General features: G+C 51.2%; 2 protein-coding genes and 1 non-coding gene across 4 annotated transcripts; 2 read left to right on the top strand and 1 right to left on the bottom strand.

The window, feature by feature from the left end:
• The first annotated feature begins 3,938 nt into the window (after positions 1–3,938).
• On the top strand, positions 3,939–18,895 carry LOC128268549 (long-chain-fatty-acid--CoA ligase 1). 2 transcript variants are annotated; one of them, XM_053005670.1, is made up of 8 exons: positions 3,939–4,429; positions 7,178–7,332; positions 14,697–14,870; positions 14,941–15,227; positions 15,290–16,186; positions 16,252–16,480; positions 16,558–16,731; positions 16,796–18,895. In XM_053005670.1, exons 1-8 carry the CDS (start codon positions 4,351–4,353, stop codon positions 16,931–16,933), a joined length of 2,133 nt encoding a protein of 710 aa, XP_052861630.1. In that variant the 5' UTR covers positions 3,939–4,350; the 3' UTR covers positions 16,934–18,895. The 2 variants fall into 2 exon arrangements, with proteins under 2 accessions (XP_052861630.1, XP_052861631.1); XM_053005671.1 differs by lacking the exons at positions 3,939–4,429; positions 7,178–7,332 and adding an exon at positions 9,927–10,238.
• A 154-nt stretch (positions 18,896–19,049) lies between these two features.
• Positions 19,050–19,123, top strand: Trnan-guu (transfer RNA asparagine (anticodon GUU)). The gene has a single exon. It is a non-coding gene; the product is annotated as a tRNA-Asn (tRNA).
• Positions 19,124–19,281: 158 nt separating this feature from the next.
• LOC128267923 (U3 small nucleolar RNA-associated protein 25 homolog) lies at positions 19,282–21,744 on the bottom strand. The gene has a single exon (XM_053004876.1). It carries the CDS (start codon positions 21,742–21,744, stop codon positions 19,282–19,284), a length of 2,463 nt encoding a protein of 820 aa, XP_052860836.1.
• Positions 21,745–23,428: the final 1,684 nt, after the last annotated feature.

The following is a 23,428-nucleotide window of genomic DNA, read 5'->3' as shown; positions in this document are numbered from 1 at the left end:
CTTTGCAACTACTGCTAGGGTGTGCTTACGGAACGTTAAACCGCAATTGAGCGTCACACCAAGGTCCCTAACAGAGGATACGCGAGACAAGGAAACGGAGTTTTAACAGTAGGGGGAAAGAAAACTACCTTGGGGGACGCCAGAAGTACAGGCGACATCCTCAGATAGGGAATAGCCTACCCTCACTCTACAAGACCGGTCGGAGAGGTACGACTCAAGCCATTCAAGCAAGTTGGGAGAAACCCCAAGCTTACCGAGTTTAGCGAGAAGCAGAGCATGCGGAACAATATGATTGGGATGTTCCAGAATACCCAGCAGAGTGCTTCAAAAGGTGGCCGGAGAATAATCTTTTTGGGAACGGATGTTATTGTTCCTTTATTGTTCTAAACGGGGGGTGACTATCACTGGCACGTCTGATCGTGTTGACGGTCGCAGGAAGAAGAGAATGGTGTTTCCAGGCACGGGACAACTGTCAACTTCGACAGTGCTGCCGAACCGTCTGCTTTGCTCGATCCGCGTATACCGAGCGGATCCGATGCTTGAGTCACGTACGCATGTAGGTCACTACATCTTCAACGCACGTGCTCTCCTCGTATCGCGATTTATCCGAAAGCTTGCATTGATTGTAAAGTAATGAGAAAACGGGATAAATATGTCCGAAGGAATCGTTCGGAACCAATTTGATGGACCCTTTTTCACTGCTTCCGGTGGACCAAGTTGCGTCACCGTTTGCCGAAGAAAAGTAAGTATCACAACCGATTGGTCCGCCACGAGTTTTGTGTTCCGTTGTTCTTTTAGTTCCAACACACCGAGCCCGAGCCCGAGCCCGAGAGCTCCAGCAGCACGAGTCAACCCATAAATGGGTTGCGAATCGCCCCCACCCGGCCACGAGTCGCTAATTCCTTCATTACACACTTCTCTTCGCGCCGAGGAGGTCGTTGTACCGTTGTGTCTTGCAGATGCTTTTGTATCGAAGCAACATAATGGCGCACACAAAACATACCATCGTTCGGCGCTGGCTGGCTCTTTGTGAGTTCATTCCAAAAGTAATTAATCACAGCACTTTCAATCGATTCGGATTCGATGCGCTGCAAACATAGTTGCCAAACAATAGGAATATGTTGTACGGAACTCTGCCGTCGAATTCCATGGTTTTCCAACCGTTATCATTCAAACGGCGCGCCGTGGCGCCCTCAGCATGCGACTAATGACGTCACGGATCATACCATGCGTTTTGTTATCCTTTCCGTGGGTCGCACGAACACACTCGAACCGACTATTAAGTCCTCTGCTTGTGTGCGTGTGCGCCAGCAAACGGTTTTCCAAACAGTTCCGGACCCTCTCTCCACACCTGGACCAACATCGGTTGCGCCGTCTCACTTCGCTGCTACCGGCGAACGAGGGAACACTGTATCTCAGGTAACAGCAGCGAAGGTGGCCACAGTTTCCCGAGCAGTTTGTGTCTGAGTTTTCCCAGAGCAGTTTCCGGAGCAGTTTGTGTCTGAGTTTTCCCAGACCAGTTTGTGTTGCATCGCAAAAACAGGCGTCGTGTCCCAGTGACGTCAGGAATTGTGAGCTGGTAATGATATTCTCAAAAGATCACGCGTTCTCGCTGTATTGCGCAGTGTCGCTGTGTGTGTGCGTGCGTGTAGGAGCAGGTTGGATGTTTATTTTACCCTCGACCAGAAGGAGGTGGCCTAATGCGTGTGAGGTGACTCGAATGTTGTGCAGAAGTCATGCGCTCTGGCGACTTTGCCGCCGATGATGGTGTGTGCCCAGCGAATGCCCCAGTGCCACGACACAGTGAGTCTTTTGCGGCCCGTTTGCGTACGTGTTACCGGTGAAGAACCCGGAATGGCCAGTCGGTAAACCACCGGTGGTACGGTTGTGATTTGTGACGGTTGGTTGATTGCTTATCACCGTGCGTCCCGTAGACCGTGAAGAACAGAACACACGGCAATGTTATCGGCTGGTGCGTACCAATTATGCGTTGTAAGCAATTAACCCATCGCAACATCTGTGTATCCAGAACAGCCAAGGAATGTAGCGCATTTCTGCGCTTGGTTGGCCCGTCGATGTTTTGCTCTGTCTGCATTTTCAACGTCCAGACGACGAAGCGAAACGGAGGAAGCGAGAGGAAAATGCGGCATTTTTGACAGCTCAGCTGCGTCTGACAGAAGGAGTTCATCCGAATCGTTCATCCGAAAACTGTTATACGCTCGCCAGAGGGCGCTGCTTGCTATAATACTATAATTGTGCTATAATCGTGGATAAGTTTCTATAATCGTGCGCTCTGTGATTGCCTACTTTCGGGCGCTTTCACCGAGGGCTGCGTGGAAAAAGGATGTGCCGTACAAATGATCGATCCTGATAATAGTGGCCTTGTTTTCCCGTGTGTCGCTTACAAACACTCGCACCACACCGAGTGGCCGCCTTCGGTGAACTTTAAAAATCGATCGATGGTTTGTGACGTTTAGAGACGTGGCCACACGCGGACGGGACACGCGCTCTGCAAGTGACCATTTGTTGACCGGAGGACCAATCCAATTACACGCCAACCCGGAAAACATTCGAAACATCGTTGTTGCATTACATAATTGAATTGTGACGACCCAAAATGGGACGCGCGTTGCGTGCTGCGCTCTCGTTCAACCGTTTGTTTCACCGAATTTCGCTCCGGGTTTTATCAAGTGTGCAATCGATGGGGCGGACGGGTGGTGTGTTCTGCCGGTGACTTATAAATAAGTCTGTTTCGGGGCGCGGAGGGAAACGCAAGAACTATGGAACAGCTCCAAGCGGTTCTTTCGGTGCAGTAAGCGTGATTTTATTTTGGTTTGTCCCCGTCAGACAGATGCGCTGGCGTGCAGGGTAAAAGTAACACATTCTTCCCTCTCCGCCCGTTAAAAAAGGACCTTAAACTTTGAATGAATTCTAATCTTCCGAAAATAGCCTGTGGCCAATCCGGTCTGATGGTGCGAAAATGCGTCTCTTAAATTCACCTCTTTGTCGACGAATTTAAAATCGATTGTGCCGCATCATCGAATCGATCCGGCGCACTGGCACATGTTTTATTTACGACCATTTCGAACGTTCAATATTTAAACCGAAACGCGAATGATATGCGTCGGTTGTATGTGCTTTTTTCGCCACGGTCTGGGTGTCCTCGCGCCATGTGCCCCAACCGTTAAACTGACGTTTGCCGAGGAACCAACGGCACGGCACATATCATTAGGATAGCATCATTCGATAAAAGGATCGACCGGTTGCCACCCAACCATTCATCGTTCGGTAAATTGATAATCAGCTATCAGCCAGCTGGTTGGGTTCACAATATCGGCTCCACGCTGTCTGGTGACAGCAGCAACCTTGTGTTGCAGTATCCTTGTCGTCCCGTTCAAGGACACCGGCATGGACGTCCAGTTCTAAATATTTCTTTAGCTATACGTGATGTGTCGCGTAGAAGCGGTTCATACTATACCCGCGATCTGGTAAGCAATTAATTCCTTTATTTGGACCCAAGAGAAACACGTGCTCCCTTTTTCGGAGTGTCCACGTTATCGGATGACGGTGCGGAATTTTGCGCAACGTAGCAATCCCTCCGATATGTGATCAGCATTGTTAACATTCTTTATTCGCGCTTCCGATCGCTACGATCGGGTTGTCTTCGTTGAGTCACTGGAACACACTCTAGCGCCACTCGTGCTCGTGCTCGTATAAAGAGAGCTCGATATCGTGTCACGATCGCACTACTAGGCGCGATCAGTTGATTCTTTGTACGCGCACACGATCGATCGACCGACCGCGAGAACTTGTGCGGCGGACAAAGCGCAAAGAGACGACACTTCGTCGTTGAACGCCTGTTCCGAGTGGGCCAAAGTTCCGTCACTCGATAAGAAAGTGGGTTAATGTCGCTTATCTCGTTTGCAGTGATCCGCCGGCCATACAGCAAAGTGCAACCGCCCTGCAGATTGTGCGGAGCGTAGGACAATGTGGCCACCAACCAATGTGCAGTGAATCGTTAGTAGTATCGCGTGTCGTTTGTCGCCGCCGATGCCGATGTAAAAGAAGCATGCCTCGAGCCGTACCGGAAGCAGTCGCAGCAAGGTCCCGAGTCTAGCCGGATGCTTGGCCAGACGGAGTGCACTCAGTAAACGACGGCAGGCAGCAACAGTGTTGACAGACTGTTGGAGAGCCAAGTGAAGACTGTGTCATACCGAAAAGGGACGACCGAGAAGGTCATCGGTCCAAAAACTCTCTCAGTGGTCAGCCGGAGAGTGTAAGCAATCGATACTAGGCATCAAGGACGCTCTGGTGGCCCACTAAACGGCAGCTGCAAGGAACCCGCGGTGAATGATCTCAGCATTTCGCAACCATATTACGGCGTGGTTTAAAGCAGCAACCATCATCATGTCCAATACGACAGGATTTTGTGAGTATCGCATAGTATGATCCCCGATGATTTGCGATGATTTATGCGTGGGAAAACCCCATGGCAGGACCTTCCCGGTTTAATTCCATCGGTTCTTAAGCACCGGATTTAAAACAACTTAACCACCGATGTGTGGTGCATTAGATAACGGCGTTTGCAGCAAAGTAGGGGCCTAGCAACTCGGTTTTGGAGGCTCATAAAAAAAAATCGGCGTGCCCCTGATGCCAAATTCCAACACTGTGCGATGCAAAGGCAACACGCACACGAAGGAAATCGCCGCTAATTATTCCCAAGACAGTTAAGATAAAGGTTTACGCCCGTTCCTTCGTTGCTTCTCTATGTTCCAGCACCTGGCGGCCTGACGACATTGGCCGCGGTCGTGGCCGCCGGACGGACGATTGCGTAAATCCAGCAATCAGCAGCCGGGGCTCAAGAAGTAGCCAACTCATCGCGCCCGAATCATGCGCTGCTGAATAATGAATGAGCACGAATCGATTCCGAATCAGTTGCGGGGTGCAGGGGACTCACTGTTTAGGATATCTTGGTACAGAATTCAAGGTCACCCGGAGGTGGACTTTTATGTGACAAGGTTACAAATGTGACGAAAAATGATTTGATGGCCCATAAAAATTGCACTAATGAGGAATTTAAATTAACTGATTGAAAATATCGGGACCCACATACTATCTTTGAAGTTTGTGGCATATTATGTTGAGCTACCAAAAATCGCGCCTGTCCCACCATCCCCGAGTCATCCCCATCGATCATTTGTTATCGATGAGAGGTTCGCGTTGGTGTTTGCAAACAGCGGCGCTGAGTGGAAGTGACCGGCCGCCGGGGCGATCTAAGATCGTTCACCTCGTGAGGGGTCCCCATAAAATAGCGCCGGCCAACATGGGGGAATCGCGGTGGGGATGGATTGATGTTTCGTTGGCAGCGACGGCGCTGGCGCTTACGATTTTTGCCAGTTCTTGCGCGTAGTACTACGATGTGGTACGATCCCGGGGTAATGGACGGTCCCCGTTTCTAGCCAGGGCAGTTATCGGACCGTTTCCGCGCGCTCTCTTTCTCTCTCGTTGGTGACCTCGGGTACCGGTGTTACAATTATAAACACAACAGGGTATTAGTAGAACGCACCACCTTCCCGTCTAGAGGTGAAGGGCAACCAATGGGCAGTAATGCTGTAATCACTCAAAAAATTACACTCCTTATCTAACGGACTCGCACCGCCTCTACAAAAGCGCGAGAAGCGGAGAGAGGAGTGTGTGCTCGCGGTGGCGGTGACGATAGTTTTGAAACCGCGTAATCCTCGTGCCGTCAGTACGCAACGGTCAGTACGCAGTGCTGGCTGACTGGTTGGCTTGGTGGTCAAACCCAAGAGGCCCCATCATACACGCTCCCCGGGAGTCTGTGATATTTTTGTGTTAATTGCTCCACTTTGCTCTGCGCTCTCCTTCCTTTGGCCGGCATTTTGTCCTCAATTTTAGGTGTGTGCTTGAGCTTCCCACCCAGTAAATACGCGGTGCCGGCTGCTCTCGAAGAAACGAAGAGAGAGAGAGTGAATCAGTGAAAGTAAACGCATCCCCACTGAGCGACATCGAAGAGGCCAACAAGAAACCGTGTGAGAGATGGAAATCGTGAAAAGCTGGGGTAAAAAATGGTCTACGTTTTCGCTTACCAGTGTTTGTGTGTTTATTTGTGTCCATTTGTGTAGAAAATCGTGCCTTCGCTTCCGCATCAATCCGAGTGATCGGTCTGTGAAACGTGTCCGTTTGTTGTTGGCGTGGTAGTTCACACGTCTTGTGGTTCTTGAGACACACGGAGCAGCACCGGAGGTTTGACCTCTCTCTCCACCGGTTGCCACGGGTGTGTTGTGTCAGGTCTTTGAAACTTCTCCGAATGAATATGGCTGGGTTAAGTGTAGTGCTGGCAGCTTGTGGCATTTGGATTCAGTCACGTGTTGGGAATACATTAAACGGTGCCGCACGCGCTGATGACCGGTACACGCGCGCATGGTGGAAGCTGTACCATTTAGCTCCAATAATCGTCACCAGCTTCGATTTGTTGAGCGTAGTCAGTAGGTGGTTACCGGTTTCGCTGGTTTTGCCCGAGCAACAATCACTGATCGATAGAGAAGAGCGAATTCAGTTAATCGAAGTATTCGAGCACATGAGAATTGGATTTTTTTGTACAACAGAACAGTGTGTAAATATGAGCCCTGAACTAAGAGGCTCGAGAGAGATGGTTGATGGTTTGCTGATAACGTCGGAGAGTATAGGTGGTGGCCTTAAAGTGGCAACACCTTTGCTCATTTTTGATAAACCTCAACTGCTTATCAGCATCGTGCCCCAATTTTTTTCTGCGCGCCCTGGCCGGCTGTTTGCTGATAAACGCAAGTCGTGCCATACAAACTAATGTTGAGAAGATGGACTGGACACCTTAAACTAGGATGTGAAAAGTTCTAATTTTACAACATCAGCATGTTTACAAACACTGCGTCACAATATTGTGAATGTGAAACAACAAACGGCGCATGAAATTTTAAACCAATCCTAACGTATCGGTTGAGACGAACCGGTTGTGCTAAACCGGTTCAACGTCTTGGCGATATTCTTCCTCGGTGCCTACATTCAGGCGCTTTTCTTAGCTGTTAAAATTGGTTTCTTTCAAAATCATCATCAAACAAATTGGCAATCGAATCAAAGAGTTAATCCGTCACGGGCGTCTGTTATTCCCTTTCGTTCACAGTTGATGAAATCGAGGAGAGCCTACAGTGCGTCGGAGGTACGACCGGTGCCGTCGCCCTGACGGCTCTCGCCGCCGGCACAGCCTACTACTTGTCGACCCGACCAGTGCCGGAGAAACCGCTAGTGCCTCTAGATAACCAATGTCCAATAGAAGACGTAAGTAGCCCGACTTCTGTTTTTAGCTTTTTTGTTTACGCTTGTTCCGTCGTCACGGGTGCACATGATCGATCGATGACGTAGCGTCGTCAGGGAAATGTCACTCTCGGGGCTGGCTGGCGGCGTCACTCGGAAGCCATGGCAGCAGAGGAGCTTTCAGTTTTAATATCGTTGTCGTCGGGATACCATCATCAGCAGCAGCCATCATTCCGAATAGGAACGGAGCGCAATGTGCGCATCATAAATAGAATCTTGTCAGTGGCGAGACGAATTCAGCAGACGGCAGCCGTTGTAGTAGCTGATGGTGGTGCTGGTTGCGGCAGTAGTGGATAGTTGTTTGCGTTGTGTTTCGGAAAAATTTGCTATCAGCTAATTATAGAAAAAAGGACATGAAAAAGGGGAAACGGCACACACGGGCGCGCCTCAGTCGCGATGGGAATTCACGCAGCAGTTGGTGCCGGGGAGTGTTGAATGGAAGAACTCACTGTGCCGATCGCGTCTGCTGTCTGCCACTACTGTCCGATGATTAATTATCGCCTTGATTGAACCATCGAAAAGAGGGAAAGACCATCACGTGGGGAACGAGGTGGACGATCTTCGGCAAAGTTTTTCGCATTCGCAACAACCCGTAGTCGATTCCGAATAACAACTTTCCCGATGGAGGCGCCTGGTGCTTCAGCGGAAGCACATTTCAAACAAACAAATCTTGGTTTCGCCTCGGACTCCGGAGGTGCCAATTGTGTGCCACCTTTTTTGCAACAGCTGGATGCCTTCGGATTACGCAGGAACAAAGAATTAAATATTTACGATAACGCACACGCCGCGGAGAGCACCGCGCCTCGTTCGCCACCGCCCCCTGGACGGGAAAAGGCGGAAAATGAAAACGGCCGTCAATGATGTTGATTTTATTAATTCTTCTATAAATACACCACACTAGCCCTAGGACGCCACTGGCCGCGTGGCGCACGAAGAATAAGTGCCTTCTCGCTGGGCCGCCTGCCAGCAGCTTTGGCGTTGCGCCTGCCAAACAAACGATCGGTTTCCCGAGCGAAAGAGAGGCAGGGAGAGCCCAGGACCACTTCGGGCGTTTGCAACAACTTGTGTGTTTGTTTACCGCAATGAGAATCTGTGTACGAGAAATGAAACGATCGGCGGCGCGGTGGCTTAATGGTCGATCGTTGCCCGATTTTATGGTGCAGTCGGGGGGCGTTATTAGCTCACTGGGGCGGTTTGGGGTTGAATCGATACTCAATCGCTTGTCTTGCGTTGCCTTGGGCTGCACCCTGACGGACGGTTTTCCGGAACAAATTTACGACGGCCATTACATTAATCCCCTGCGGAGTAATTCGATGGAGTGTTAGGCAAATTAAACCAGACACGGCGCTAGTCGATCACCGATGGGAATCGAAATATACACATTCTCGTTCGCACACACACAAACACTGTTCCCCTTCGTTCTTTATGCGACATTAATATGAAATTCGATACATTCCACAACCGGGGGTGTCGTCATTAGTTTCACAAGTTTTCGTAAGTTTGTCTTTCGTCAGGTATCGCTCCTTTCGTTGGGCAATTTTATTGCATCATCCCGTGGTTGCTCTGTTTTTTGCTTGCTTACGCATATCAGTGGCGCTGCCCCAATACATCGGCACAGCATTTTGCCCATCAATCCACTTGAAAATCCATATCTTCCCGGCCCGGCCACCCGGGGCCTGTGGGGCGCACGTCAACACCCCTAACTCATCGTGAGCCGCAGGGGAGCAGATGGCACGTTCCTTGCGCGCCCCTAAGCATTTTCTTCAACCCCCCGTAAGCTGCGTGAGAGTCCGCGCGCATGTTTCTCTCGTGTGATCTCGTGTGTGCTACGCCACCACCGATCGACGATCGTCTTCTTTCGGTGGTCAGTTTTTTGGTCAGTGAACTAGAAGACGTCGTCGTCGGTGGATGTGTGTTTCTTCGAGTGTCTTGAGTTTCCGCGGTCGGTCGGTCGGTCAGTCGGTCGATCGGTCAGTGTCTTGGGATAAGGAAGTGTCCTTCAGTAATCAGCAGAGTGTGATTGCTTATCGATATCCCGCCGGCTGTAGCAGGGCCCGTTATTAGTGCAGTGCGCGATTAAATTAGCAAAACTAACTCCTTGCTGGCCGTGCGTTGCTGAGACGGCAACGGTGGTGGTTACATCTGTTGGCTCAATTTTTCCCGCACAAAGTTCTACGCTACTATTTTTGTGTTTCTCACTCGCGAGACCAGAAGCAAGCAGCACCTGCGGTTCGGTTTAAAATAGCAGCGACAAATAATAGGAGCGCCGCACAGTGTGGTGTGTTGTAGCGGCGCGTCAACCGGGCTCTCCGTTGGGTACGTGTGGCCCGCAGGATACGCGGGCGGCAAATAAAACAGGAGCTCGAAGGGCCGGTGGCGAGGCGGATTAAGTAGATCGGTAGGGCGGCCACATCACGGAGAGAGAATTAGGTGACAAATTATTATGATCCATCCGACCGGGGCGACCGGGTGGATCGTCGGCATCACCACTAACGAACCCGTGTGCCGGTGCCGGTGATGATGAGTGGCCGCGATGAGTTATAGTTTGTAATTTTTAAGCCCAAGGATATTGGATGCGTAAAGTGTGCTGCTGTGCAGGCGAATCGTCCGTGTGACTGCAATTTAACGCACAGTGGTGTGTGGTCAGTCAGCTAGAGAGTGCACCGTCGGCCTCGAAGAAGAACAAGAAGCTTGGCAACGGCCCCAAAAACGTCCCGCTAGACGTACGATCGTCACTCGGAGTTTCGCGCTCTCTCTTTCTTGCGGTCGGCGAGCATCGCCAACACGACGGCATCAAAATGTTATGCTGTGGCTCCCAGGAACCGGTGCGATTACCGATAAATCCCAGCTTCCAAAGTGACATTCTCAAGGTAACAACAGGTCGCTTGTGCGCTTTGTGCGCTCAATTTGCGTTAGATTTTCAGCTTCAGTCAACCATCCTACAACGGGACCTCATTTTTTGGGTGGCGAAAAATGCGAGTTGCGGTTCTATTTCAATTCACTCGTTGCACCACCACCAAATGATGGCGCGGTGGACACCGAACGTCCAGTGCGCGTTTTGAAGCGCACTATTGTCGACAAGTTCTGGCCCGCACCACCAGTAACCTCCGCCTGTTCGGTCGTGCGTGAAAAATTAACGAAAACAGCATCCACAACATCCCCCGATGGACACGGATAATTAAGCCGCTTGTTGGTATTTAAAATTGGAACAGCATTTTTTTTACAGTCCGCAAGGGACGTGAATCAACGTGTCGTGTAATTGGGGCAAACTAGTCCCCCGAACGAAACCTAATGCCATCGAATGAGTACGGGGTCACATTAATGGTGCTCCCCTTTGAATGGCGCAGTTTTTTGGAAATCATAACTAAATGTAAACCGAAATTAAATAGCGATTCGAAAAATAATCGTTTTATTGGGGGCGCTGCTCACGACCTTAGAATCACTCCGCTAGATCGAGATCCTGCAGAACCTGAACATTCCACCGAGATCATTGCTCGATAATGCCAAGGCCACCGTGTCCGCGATGATGGTGTAAGCCGATGCGCCGGCTCGGTGAAATATCACTGATTGGCGGTATAATTAGCCGTTTGTCACTGGGTCTGAGTCAACGCAATTTCAGTTACTAACGTAGTAAAGGGTGCAATTATTTCGACGCCGCGGCTCGTGCTCGCAAGCCATCAGCTGGCGCAACCGGTGGTCGCCGCCGGTCTTGACAACAATTTTTATAATTTACCCACCCATCGGAAGGGAGCAAGCCAAACAGACGACTCAATATCATTTGGCGTTGGCTTGCATCTCTCACAGTGCACACAATTTCCCAACAATTGCTGTGGCCACACCACAACAACACTGTGGGGAGGACTGTGCACATCATGCTCTCTGTGTCTCAGCCAATGGGGCGGCATTTTAATTAATGTCCGTCTTTTCTGCGCTATCGGAGTCAGCTCGGCGGCAACCCTTTACTGTCCACATCACCCCTTGGGGTGGGGAACAGGTGGAAAATGTTGCGCCAATCGCAACGATGCGGACCGCGAGCGCGCGCGCGCGAGTCCCTTGTGACTGGCGGCGGCGAACGGTCCGAACAGAAGAGACCCGTGACTGCCAACTGCCGGTGATCGGCGAGGATCGCCAAGTCGCGGGTCGGGCGCACGTTCGGGCATAAAAACAAACAACAAGTCCTAAAGTGAGCCGAGGAAATGGCTCACTTTTCACGGTGGCGCGTGATGGACATGCCGCTCTGCTGCTGACACTCGTGACCTTTTTCACTAATGCTGGTCCCGTGCTGCTGCTGCTGCGATAACATGTGATGACAATGCACAAGGTCTCTCTTCGTCATACGGAAGGATCTCGAACCTTGGACGGGTGTCGAGAAACCCTGCGAGGTGCGGACGAGGGAAAATTAGTCACCACACCTGCAGACTGGCTTTCCTCGTTGGACGACGTACTGTGTCATGTCGCTAATTTCGCTGCTCATTAATCCTCATCCCTCAGTAAAAGGTGGCTACGACGACGGCCGGTGTGTTGTGTCCCGAAGAAGCTATGCACATCGGCAATCGGTTCGATTCCGACCAACGAACGCAGAGCACCACCACCAGAGGTTGAATTCTTCTGTCAATCACATCTCACGAGCGCGCACTGCTGGCCATTCAGCACGGACGGCGGTTCTAGACCGATCCTTCGTGCTGCGATGCGGGAGACCTTGACAGTAAATTATACCACCCCTCTGCTGGTCGCCGTGTCCTGGGCATTACATTTGTTGCGAAGGTAATTTATTACCTTCTGGTTCTGTGTCCGCCCCGGCCGCGACTTACTTAGACGTTCCTCGGTTCGTCCTTTTTTCGGCCGGACTTTGTTAACACTAATTTTACATAATTATCAGCGTGGCGGCAACAGGGCTTTGTTTGGGGGGCCCTCGCTAACGGCGTGTTTTGCGCCGTGTTCGTTGTAACGTAAAATGGCGCATTAATTTGATTTGTAACTCGTCCGACCGGTTTCTGCACCGGGTACAATGTTGATGCAGTGTTGATATTTGCTGGATTCCACTTTTTGCGGTTGGTGGTTTGTTGGGGGGATCAAAAACTGCAGAAACTGCCAAGAGCTACTACTAGGATGTTTTCGCCCAGCTGTCATTGCCGTTCCAACCAAACGTCACTAGTGACGGTTGCCCGAATTTGCGTAAATCCATTTATTTTTCTTTCCAACAAACGGTGTGTGCAAACGATGGGTTATTTATTTTTCCAAAGTTATTTTTGCCACTTTTTCGCTGCACACAGAATGCGCCGTTTCACGGTGGCCTCCTCTGCTGGTGTTTATGTTTTCTTTGGACTTTCGATGACCGAACGCGGATCAGCTTCAAAGAGAGCGTGCAGTCCATAAATCAACGGCTACTACGGTCTTCTTCGGCTCTTTAAGGAACCGAACCGGTACCCGGTGTGCCGATCAAACGCCCATCGGAATCGGTTCGATCCTCAAAATAGTCCCACCCGACGAAGCGGAATCGAGGTGTGTGTTCGTTGATCGATCGGCGGGCGACTGGCGCCCGGCCGCGCACTCATCAGACGCCCGACAACGATCGTTTGAACTTGAACTTTGAAACTACAAGCAAAAGGTTTTTTCGGGGGTTTTCATTGGCACGCCACCACCCACTTGCCTGTGACCGGCTGCGGTGACCGTGAAGTGCGGTGTGGTCGTGCATCCGGAAGAGGTCGGACGGGCAGCTTATTTTCGGTACGGCATCCAAGCTATTTTTTACTACCGACCACCTACACGGTGCGCTTCTAGCTTCGATGATGGAGGAATACCTAATGAATTCCTGTGGTTCCTACACCGCACCACAGCACACCGGCACGGAAGACCACCTCGCGCTACGATACCGTGAACTTGAAACGGTTCCCAACGGTGATGATGACGCCATCGATTGGTGAAAATTATGAAAAATGTCGTTTCCCTAACCGCGCCGGTTCGTTGGCACTATTTTTAGTGTCCGGACAGAGAGTGGCGTGAAAAATAACGACCCAACGTCACGCTTTAAATACCGGGTTCGAGTTCGAGAATCTTCACAGCGTGCCGCCGCCACCACAGCTGGGATTCGAATTATGTTCTTTCATGGGCCACCTGGCAAACGCCCCGGGACCCCGGATGATTTGTAACTGGACCAAGCAGACGAACAGATGAAACATAAAAAATAATGTAAAAATAATAAATAGGTCGTTGAACAAACGGGAGGCACCATTTCGATCGTAAACAGTAATTTGACACATCTGTGGCGGCAACTCCGCCGATGTTCGATGTTTGAATACATCGGTCAATTCACCTGAACATGAATATCCGTTCCGATTTAGCCAGTTTGTTAATGTCCCAAAAGATGGCGTCACGCTTCCCATTTATTTGCCCCCGATACGTGAAGGTTAATTTAAAGGTTTAGATCGCGATTGCGAGGATCGTTACGATCGCCGCTACATTTTGCCTGCACGGGCCCACCAACGGCAACGGCAGATGAATGCATAGATATTTCTGAAGTGCATCCACCAAGTGTTTTTGCGCACCACAGAAACAAGCGAGAAAGGACAACACACCGATCCCAGAACCCCTCGCCCATGCTTCTCGGTGTCCAGGCCGGCCGGCTTTAAGCTATAAAGATGGGTCCCCTCCATCTGGGACCATAAATTTGCCTTCTCTACGCCTTCGTGCTTTTGGTGATGACGCGAACGTAAAGGATTGTGCACGTTTTGTGAAAACAAAATGGTCCACTTCGGGGTGGCCCCACGCACCAATGCTCCCATTCGTGCAGCAATAGAATTTATGGCTTCGTTGTGTTACTTTTATTCTACAATAAACAACAACGCATAGAAAAACATTTGGAGGACACACACACCCAGCGTCGCTAGTGTGGGCAGCGAGCTATTTCTTTCCGATCACTGCATGATCGGGGCCACCACGATCGCCCTCCCAGGACCATAGAACGCCTGAACATATTGAAAAGTGGATGATGTAATTTTTCTAAAATGGCCCCGAAAGAGTATGACGGAGCTAGCGGAGTAGCGCGTTTTCGAAATGCAATTTTAAGATCCCCACAAATCATACTTAATCGCTCGTGGAAAGAGGATGCGTCCGTGCCGTCGTGGTGACGACTGGCGGGGCCGAAGATGAGTTACGAGCTAAAATGTGTGGCCCACCCTATTCTCAGCCAAAAAAACCCTTTCCTTTCTTAGTGAAGCGCGGCGAATATTAATGATCTGACGAAATGTTTAACACTTGGCGTTGAAAATGGCGACCAGCCGCGCGGGGTCATGTGATCTGATGATCTTCTTTTCTCCTTCTGCACCCAGGGCCCGGAACAGATACACGTCTCAAAGTTCTACAAAGAGGCGAAGGACGGCAAGTTCGTCAGCTGCCTCGAGGATGACGTGCGAACACTGTACCAGTCCTTCCGCAAGGGTTCCCATGCGTCCAACAATGGGCCGTGCTTGGGTTGGCGAGACAATCTGCAGTCACCATATCAGGTAAGGGTCGGGGGACGGGTTGATAGTTCCGTGTTCCAGTTACTAACCAACTCTCCCTTTCCGGTTTCAGTGGATGAACTTCAACGAGACGCTGCTGCGCGCGAAAAACTTCGGCTCCGGACTGATCTCACTGGGGCTGCGGCCCGGACCCGCCACCTTCATCGGCATCTACTCGCAGAACCGTCCAGAGTGGATCCTGTTCGAGCAGGGATGCTACTGCTACTCGCTGGTCGTCGTTCCTCTGTACGACACGCTCGGGCCCGATGCGTGTGCGTTCATTGTCGAGCAGACGGAGATGCAGGTCGTCGTGGTGGAGGACGACAAGAAGGTGAACCAGCTGCTCGATAAGCCGTCGAGGTAAGAGGTCGCCCTCGGACTTCCCCCCGCGGTGAACTGATTTCGATTCTCCCAACACACAGATCGCTCCGCAAGATTGTAGTCATCAAAGAGGTACGACCGGCGACGCTGCAGCGTGCGAAAAACGTCGGAGTGGACGTGCACACGTTCGACGAGGTCGAGAAGTTGGGCGCCATCAACGACTACCCGGAGCTGGAACCGAAGGAGTCCGACCTGTGCACGGTGTGCTACACTTCCGGCACGACCGGCAACCCGAAGGGTGTGATGCTAACCCACGAAAACGTGCTGTCCGGGGTGACCGGTGTGCTGCTCCAGCTCGGTATCCACCGGCCACGGGTCGGTGACGTCATGGTATCCTTCCTGCCGCTCGCGCACATGCTGGAACGGTGCTGCGAAAACGGAGTGTTCTACATGGGCGGTTCGGTCGGGTACTTCTCGGGCGACATCAAAGAGCTGACCAACGACCTGAAGGCCCTCAAACCGACGCTGATGCCGGCCGTTCCGCGGCTCCTTAACCGGGTGTACGACAAAGTGTATGCCGAAGTGGCCCGATCGTCCGTCAAGAAGCTACTCCTCAGCATGGCGCTCAGCTCGAAGGAGGCCGAAATCAAGCGGGGCATCGTCCGGAAGAACTCCATCTGGGATAAGCTGGTATTCCGGAAAATACAGGACGGTTTCGGGGGCCGCCTCCGTCTGATGGTGGTCGGTTCGGCTCCGCTCTCCACGGCCGTCCTATCGTTCTCCCGAGCCGCCCTCGGGTGTCTCATCTGCGAAGGATACGGGCAGACGGAGTGTACGGCACCGATCACGCTCACGGTACAGGGTGACTTTGTGGCCGGACACGTCGGCCCGCCGGTCGCCTGTAACGCCATCAAGCTGGTCGACGTGCCCGAAATGGAGTACTACGCTTCGCAGCAGCAGGGCGAAATTTGCGTCAAGGGAGCGAATGTGTTCATCGGGTAAGACTCTCGGTGCCGTGGAGTGTCGATGGAGTAATCGTTGACCCTGGCTCTTTTTCACACAGATACCTGAAAGATCCGCAGCGTACGGCCGAATCGATCGATACCGATGGGTGGCACCATACGGGCGACATTGGTCAGTGGCTGCCGAACGGTACGCTGAAGGTGATCGATCGCAAGAAGCACATTTTCAAGCTGAGCCAGGGCGAGTACATTGTGCCGGAGAAGATCGAAAACGCGTACATCCGCAGCCAGTACGTCGAGCAGGTGTTTGTGCACGGTGAAAGCTTAAAGGTGAGTGGCGCTAGTTCGATCTTGTTGGTTTTGATGGTGACATTAATCGATCGCTCTCTCGATATCCGTTAAAACAGAGCTGCATAGTGGCGATAGTGGTGCCGGATGTGGAAGTCATCAAAAGCTGGGCCCAGGAGAACAACATTCCCGGAACGCTGAGCGTGCTGTGCAATAACCCGGACGTGAAGCAGCTCATCCTGAACGACATGGTCCTGTGGGGCAAGGAGTTTGGGCTGAAGTCTTTCGAACAGGCAAGGATCAACCCCCCGCCTCCGAATCAACCGAATCTAACCTAATACGAATCCACCCGCACAGGTCAAAGACATTTACCTTCATCCGGACCCGTTCTCGGTGCAGAACGGACTGCTGACACCGACGTTCAAATCCCGGCGGCCACAGATCCGAAGCTACTTTGCGCCCCAGCTGGACGACATGTACAAACATCTGGACTGAACGGCGCAACGGTGGCGCGGTCAGCGCTAATTAGGAGTGTGTTTCGATCGTTACTTAAGAACTGAACTCGTTTTTCTCTGGTTTAGTACATGCATTGTCGGGTGTCGGGATTGTTCGACAACGGACGACTACAGTTGCGCGCGCGCGGGACGGCGGGAAACGAATAAACCAAATGCCCTACTTTTTCCTCTTTTCCTTCGTTCCTTGAATGGCTTTTTGGTCGCGGTCGCTTTTCTCGGTCTACAGTACACCACCCGTGCACGGTGACTCAATCGAGGCTTTTGGAGCTCCATTTGCGTTGCTGCTGAGGGGTGCTCGGTTCTGTAGAGGTTAAAAGAAAAGTGGTGGTCGTAGCAGGATGGTTTCTTAAAGAGTATACTAACACGGCTAGGATTCTGTCAATTCTTTACACACTCTACACACGAGCAGTTCTTATGAGGCAACCGGGGGAGGTGTGATAACTTAAATCCAAATTAAGTAAACGCTACCAAGATGCAACAGCGCAAGCAAGCAAGCAAGCAAAACAAAGAAGATTCGCATTCATGTTACCTTTTAGCAATGTAGAGCAAATTGTCCTTTTCATTCATTTACTCACGAAGCGGTGGAATTCCAAATCGAAACTTGTCCAATCGTGTACCACCAGCAAATAGTGCGCGCATCGCGATGATGGCCTATTGCTGCTGGCCTGGCTGCTGCAGCTTTTTATCAAATAATAATCAAACGTTGGGCGATGAAAACGGTTGGCCACGACCAAGCGCGCCGCGGAGGCAGCTTACTGCTGGGTTGGGATGTCTGGGCCGAGTGTTACTACTGAGAAGTGGCTCCAAAGGCGGTACTTATCATTGTTTCGATAAAGTCTAGTCATATTGCAAATTCTTAAATATCGTGAATTGAGACGTCTTGGCTCACAGAAGGAAAACAGCGACTCCTCCTCGACACTAAACCTAATTTATTATCATTCACTCCATGCCGACTGGCCGGTGGGAGGTGGCACGAGTGGTTAGTGAGACAATATTTACGTATAGAGAGCGTACGCCGGAACGAAATGGACATGGACACACGGGCATAATAAGTTGCCGTCTGTAGACTAGCCTTCTTTTATCCGTTTCCGTTTAGCTCGTTTCGTGGCAGTCGCACTTAGAGCAATTATATTGTCGAGGGCCACGGTACACACTTAAACCGCACGGAAGTGGCGCAAAGTTAGTGGCGTTGGTTAAATTATTAGGGGGGTTAAAAAATTGTATCGTGTCGCGTCACATTTTACCTATTTCAAATCGGTAGAAAACCAACTAAACCTGACTGCAGAGAGAGATAGACAGAGGACAACAAAACCTAAAACCAATTGATAATCTTTCTCTCTGTAGCGCGGCGGCGGGATCATTAGTGGGCGATATAGGTTAAATTGAAATCGTTAAAAAGTATATAAACTCTGCAACACTTAATGATGTCACACACGAAACGAACGGGGAGAGAGAAAACCTCTAAACACCATCCTCGTCGTCCGGCATTATCATAGCAATCGAAACGCGGGGGTTAAAAGTGAGTTACTACTATTGTGTCCTCGTCTTTATAAAGATGTGTTTCGGGCGACGTAGTGGAATACGGGGTTAGCGGGCGAATGTTAGTGAAAATTGTAGGCTGAGTGCTTAAAATGAAAACAAGTGTGTATTTAAACGATCTAGCGGTTCGTTGGATTCTACTAAAGGAGAGTGCCGCAGAATGTGAAGCAAACCGAAGCAGGCGTATTAGTTGAACTACTAACCCAGAGGGGACAAAACAATGATGGGGTCGCATCCCAAACAAAAACCAAACTCACAACAAAACCACAAACCTATTGAATTAATGAACGCAAATTAAATTACCAAACAAATTATGCAAAAAAAGCAACACAACTTTTTATTACTGGGCCGCTATACTTAGATCAAAACTTACAATAAAATTATTATTAGTTAGTTGAAGGTAGATGAAAGTTCCGTCGCTTAATTTGCTGAAAGAAACCAAACCTTGCCGATGAAGCGAACGTGGTTAGCAGTCTATTTTTAGAACAGCTGACTTCATATCCTTTGTCTCGTTTTATCGGTTTCATATACCGTATTCATTGCAGCACCGTCAAGAAGCCTTCGTGGCGCAATCGGTTAGCGCGTTCGGCTGTTAACCGAAAGGTTGGTGGTTCGAGTCCACCCGGGGGCGGGCGATCTTTTTTCATTTTTTTATGCTACAATTTTCTTTAAGCTCCCATCACATTAAAGAGCTTTTTGGTATTTTCATTTCATTCATTTCCAAAAAAAGAAATCTTTTCCATTTCAATTTACACAACTCTGCGTTTTTATTGAACAATCGCAGCACGGTCATTTGCTGTCCGTCGTTAGACGATGCACCGATTTGGTTGCCTGCAGAATAGAGCGGGCACGTTCCATGCCCAGTATGGCGGACAAATAGTACGAATCGTACTTCGTAAAGAGCACCGTCGCCGTCATCGAGGCCGGATCGACGCCATCCTTCAGGTTCTGGTACTCGTTCGCCATCAGGTTCACCATTTCGGAGTAAAACTGCGGATAGACCGGTGGACCGTACATGACGAGATGCCGGATGCCCTTGATGCGGTGCCGCCGAAAGAAGTGTGACCGCTCGGAGTAGAGCAGAAAGTGTTTACTGCCATGGAAGAACATATCCCGGGCGCGAGCAATCTTCGCATCCGACGTGTACTCGCAAATTTGTGTAAAGCTCATCTCCTCCTTCTTAAAGTAGTTCCGTAGCCGGACGAAATCGAAGTAGCTCGGCACGTAAATGAGGCACCGCGCCATAGTCAAGCTGCGGGCCTGGGGTAGAATGACGCTGACAAAGTGTGCAAACCGTGCATTGCTCTGTCCCTCGAGCGAGGTCGACTCGACCCGCTGGAAACTTTGCGGAACTCGCACCACCACGTGCTTGATGCTGCCATGCTCGACACCGCTGGCCACGGTCCTCGCTTTGCCTCGGTAGTTGTTGAAATGCTTCCCAAACAGCGACCGGTACTCGGGCAGTTCGAGCGACGAGATCAGTACCGTCTGTCGGTAGAACCGGGACCACCCGTTCAGCGCCCAATCACGGACACGGGAGAAATCCGTGTTTGCCGCACTTTTCGGCTGCCGGTGAAGGTGATCCAGCACGTGCAGAACGTGGTCCCAGTTTTGCGCGTAGCACACCTCCGCTTGATCGACGATCAGCAGCTCAATGCTGGACAGGAAATCGAAATCCCGGTCCGCCTCGCCCTCAGCACCGATCGTCATCCGCACACCGAGCGGCGACGCAATGATCAAGTCCGACGTGTAGTACCGGGTGTACAGCTTCATCGATGACCGGTTGAAGGCGATTCCGATCCGGAAGTTGTCGTCGATGTTACCCGCAAACGTTTGCTCGTAGTCCTCTGGTTTTCGGTTAAGCTGTGGGAAGTACAGGGACCCCTGTTCGCCGCCGTACTCCTCCGCGAACCGCTTATAGTTTGTGACCGCTTTCCCATCATCGCCGGCAAACAGTTTTCTTAGGAGATTAACAATCAGCAATGCCGACTGCCGGAACGGGACAATGATCAGCACCTTCGGGCGCACCAAGCCCTGATCGCGGTACTCCTTGGTACCCACCGGAACAGCGGTCACTTCTTTCCGCTTCTGGCGTCTCGACCGTTTGGTGGGCTTTGGTTGTGCTGCCGCCAGCTTGAGGTTGTGGTGCTGAATCTTTGTGACCGCTTTCAGCACGTGATTGAGCGTGTGGAGACAGTACGCGAACCGGAGCTTTTCGGCGTTCTCGAAGGTACGCCGAGTAAACAGCAAGTCCTGATAGTTGTTGAGAATCGAAAATACTTCGCGCTCCAGCACATCCGGTGATTCCGATATGTTTCGAGCAATCTTCGGTTTCACGTGCAATTCGGTCCACTCAACGGGTTTCGTCACATCGGGTGCGATGGGAAGACTTCCAGGGCGGGCGTACGTTTCTTTGTGGAAGATTCCCGTCGGTTCGGGTTTCGCCCTGGCGTGGGCGCCCTTCGGAAGTTCCACGTAGATGGTTCCCAGCGATCCGTAGGGAATTCCTTTGCCTTCGGTAAGTACCGGATCGGCCGCCAACGATTCCACCATCGCGGGGCTTATGTTGAAGGCGGTGTGCATCATGTACGGGTCGGCCACGGACGCCGCGTTGTCTTCCTCTTCCGACGATACTGCACTATCTTCGCCGGCAGCATCGTCTTCCGGGGGCGCATCATCACTTTCCTCGTCAGCTTCGGAGTCATCGTCACCCTCCGCGTTGCCGGATGCTTCTTCGTCGCCAAGAGCTTCCTCTTCGTCACCTACTTCGCTAGCGCTCTGCTCGCCCTCGTCCGCAGTATCTTCGCCTTCGCTAATTCCATTGCCACTGGATTCGGCATCCGATGCTGCGGATTCCATTTCGGAATCACTGCCAGCCTGGTCCGCCGGCTCGTCGTCCTCCTCAGATTGCTCTTCATCATCGCTGTACTCACTCACACCCGCCTTTCGGTTGCTTCCGAACGTCCGCATAAGACTCTCGAACGCACCATCATCGACGGTTTCCGGTTCGACATCGGAATCACTAAACTGGTACTCCATCGGTGCATTAACCTCATTGCGGTACTTCTGTTCCGTCTGGATCTGTCGTTTCTGTGTCTCGACCGCTTCCCGGGCCCGTTCGATGTGCTTCTGGTTTTTCTTCTGCCTCGACGGTGCCGGACGGTCAGCCTGTTGCTTTTTCAGCTTCTTTTTCATTCCCTTCGTCCGGAAAAGCCCACCTTTCCCCCGGGAATTCGAACGCCGGTTTTTCATCTTCGCAAACGATCTGCACTCGGCACGTTAAACACAAAACCAAAACAAACCGCGTGTTTTCGAGGACTAATTGACAGCAAACGTCATGGTTCCCTCCGGAAACGTCACCATTTTGTGCCGGCAAGGTTTAGCCAAGACGCAGAGGAAAGGGTTTTGTGTCTTCACTAAAAGAATTTGGTGTAGTTGACAGTTCGACAGATAGGTGGCGCTGGCGATGAAATTAAATTTGATAGAAATTGCTTTCAATCCTTTTCAAAACTCTCGAAAAACACCCTTTGAAAACTATATTCGAATCATATTAAAGTACTTTTACCTCAAATAAATATCGCTCATTTTATATTGCTTGGGTATTACGGCTTGTGACAAAATCTCACTGATTCACCGTAGTAGTAAACGACTTTCCAGGCTAAAATTTATCGAGTGCTTCAACGCAAACACGGGCGCCCCTCGATAGTGCATCGGTCCAGCAGTGGCCAGAATGCCCCAGACAGTACACACCAGATACACTCAATCAGTGCCGTTGAACGAGTAATTTAGTTGTCACCTACCGGAATCCCTCGAGGGGCACGACAAGTGCACGAGCCGGACGTCTCGTCTACGCTCCGAACAACTTGGGCAAACACGGGACGCACCCTCGGACGCCGGCATCGGGGCATGTGGATGACCCTCAAACAAACCCCCGAGTCCCACTCCCAGTGGATGCATTTCACACTTTACACACCCGCCCGATGATGCGCCCGGCCCACCCAGAGCCAGGAATGCATTGTTTTAGGCCGTCGTCAGGCGGAGCCTCTTGAACCCATTTTGCCAAACAACTGATAAAACATATTGACACTCCATTTGCACCTCGCTTCGGCGCTTTTTGGCTCTCGCGGTGACGTCCGCGATGCTGACCATTCCTGCCCAAGGCCACCCAACCTGGGGCTGTGGTCCGATGCCGATCTGCTCGGACGGTGGTCGTCGAATGCAAATTAATTAGTTAGCAGACCGGAGCACCCGACAGATGAATCGAGTTTGCGGTTTCTGTGGGTCTGCGCTGATGTAATGAGTTCTGTAATTAGGTTGTCGATAGTTAACGGACGGTTGATGTGATTTGGCCGCTCCCAGCTGGGCCTGGAGCCAGCATGGACAACCGAACCGAGGCCTTTCAACAAGTGCCCGCCGGTGAAGACGGAAATAATGTCCCAGACCCCGGGGCCCTGGGACTGTAGTTCACCCCCCCCATATGAATATTGGAGTAGCGGAGCCGACCGGGAACCAGAGCCAGAGAAAGAACTCTACTTAAGACTTCCGGCACGGCATTCCATTTCCGTTTGCTTTTGGCGTTTTCCCCGGTGCAACAAGCTACGGCGCGCCCAAGGACCACCCCTTTGCGGCGCACTTCCGTTTTCGACGCGGGCTCGAGTGCTCTAACGACTTGTAGGTCGTTTACAGGACCAAAAGAAAGGGAGAAACAGCACAAAAGAACTTTCATTTCCTGCGGCGTGCGGCGTGCGGGGTGCGGGGTGCGGAGACACACCAGAAGTCAGGTAAATTCTACATTCAGAAGTAAAACTCCACTCCAAAGCTCCCTTTTTGGAGTCGGTAAGAGTAAAGTGAAAACAAACGCCGAAGGAACCGTCGGCCAACGAGAAGGAATGCAGTAACACGACGTAAGAACTTGTTTCGAGAAAGAAAAAACCAA

This window comes from Anopheles cruzii, chromosome 2, assembly GCF_943734635.1.
Source record: "Anopheles cruzii chromosome 2, idAnoCruzAS_RS32_06, whole genome shotgun sequence".
Lineage (NCBI taxonomy): Eukaryota > Metazoa > Arthropoda > Insecta > Diptera > Culicidae > Anopheles > Anopheles cruzii.
Note: the sequence above shows the minus strand (reverse complement) of the source record. Positions and strands in the feature narration are given on the sequence as shown.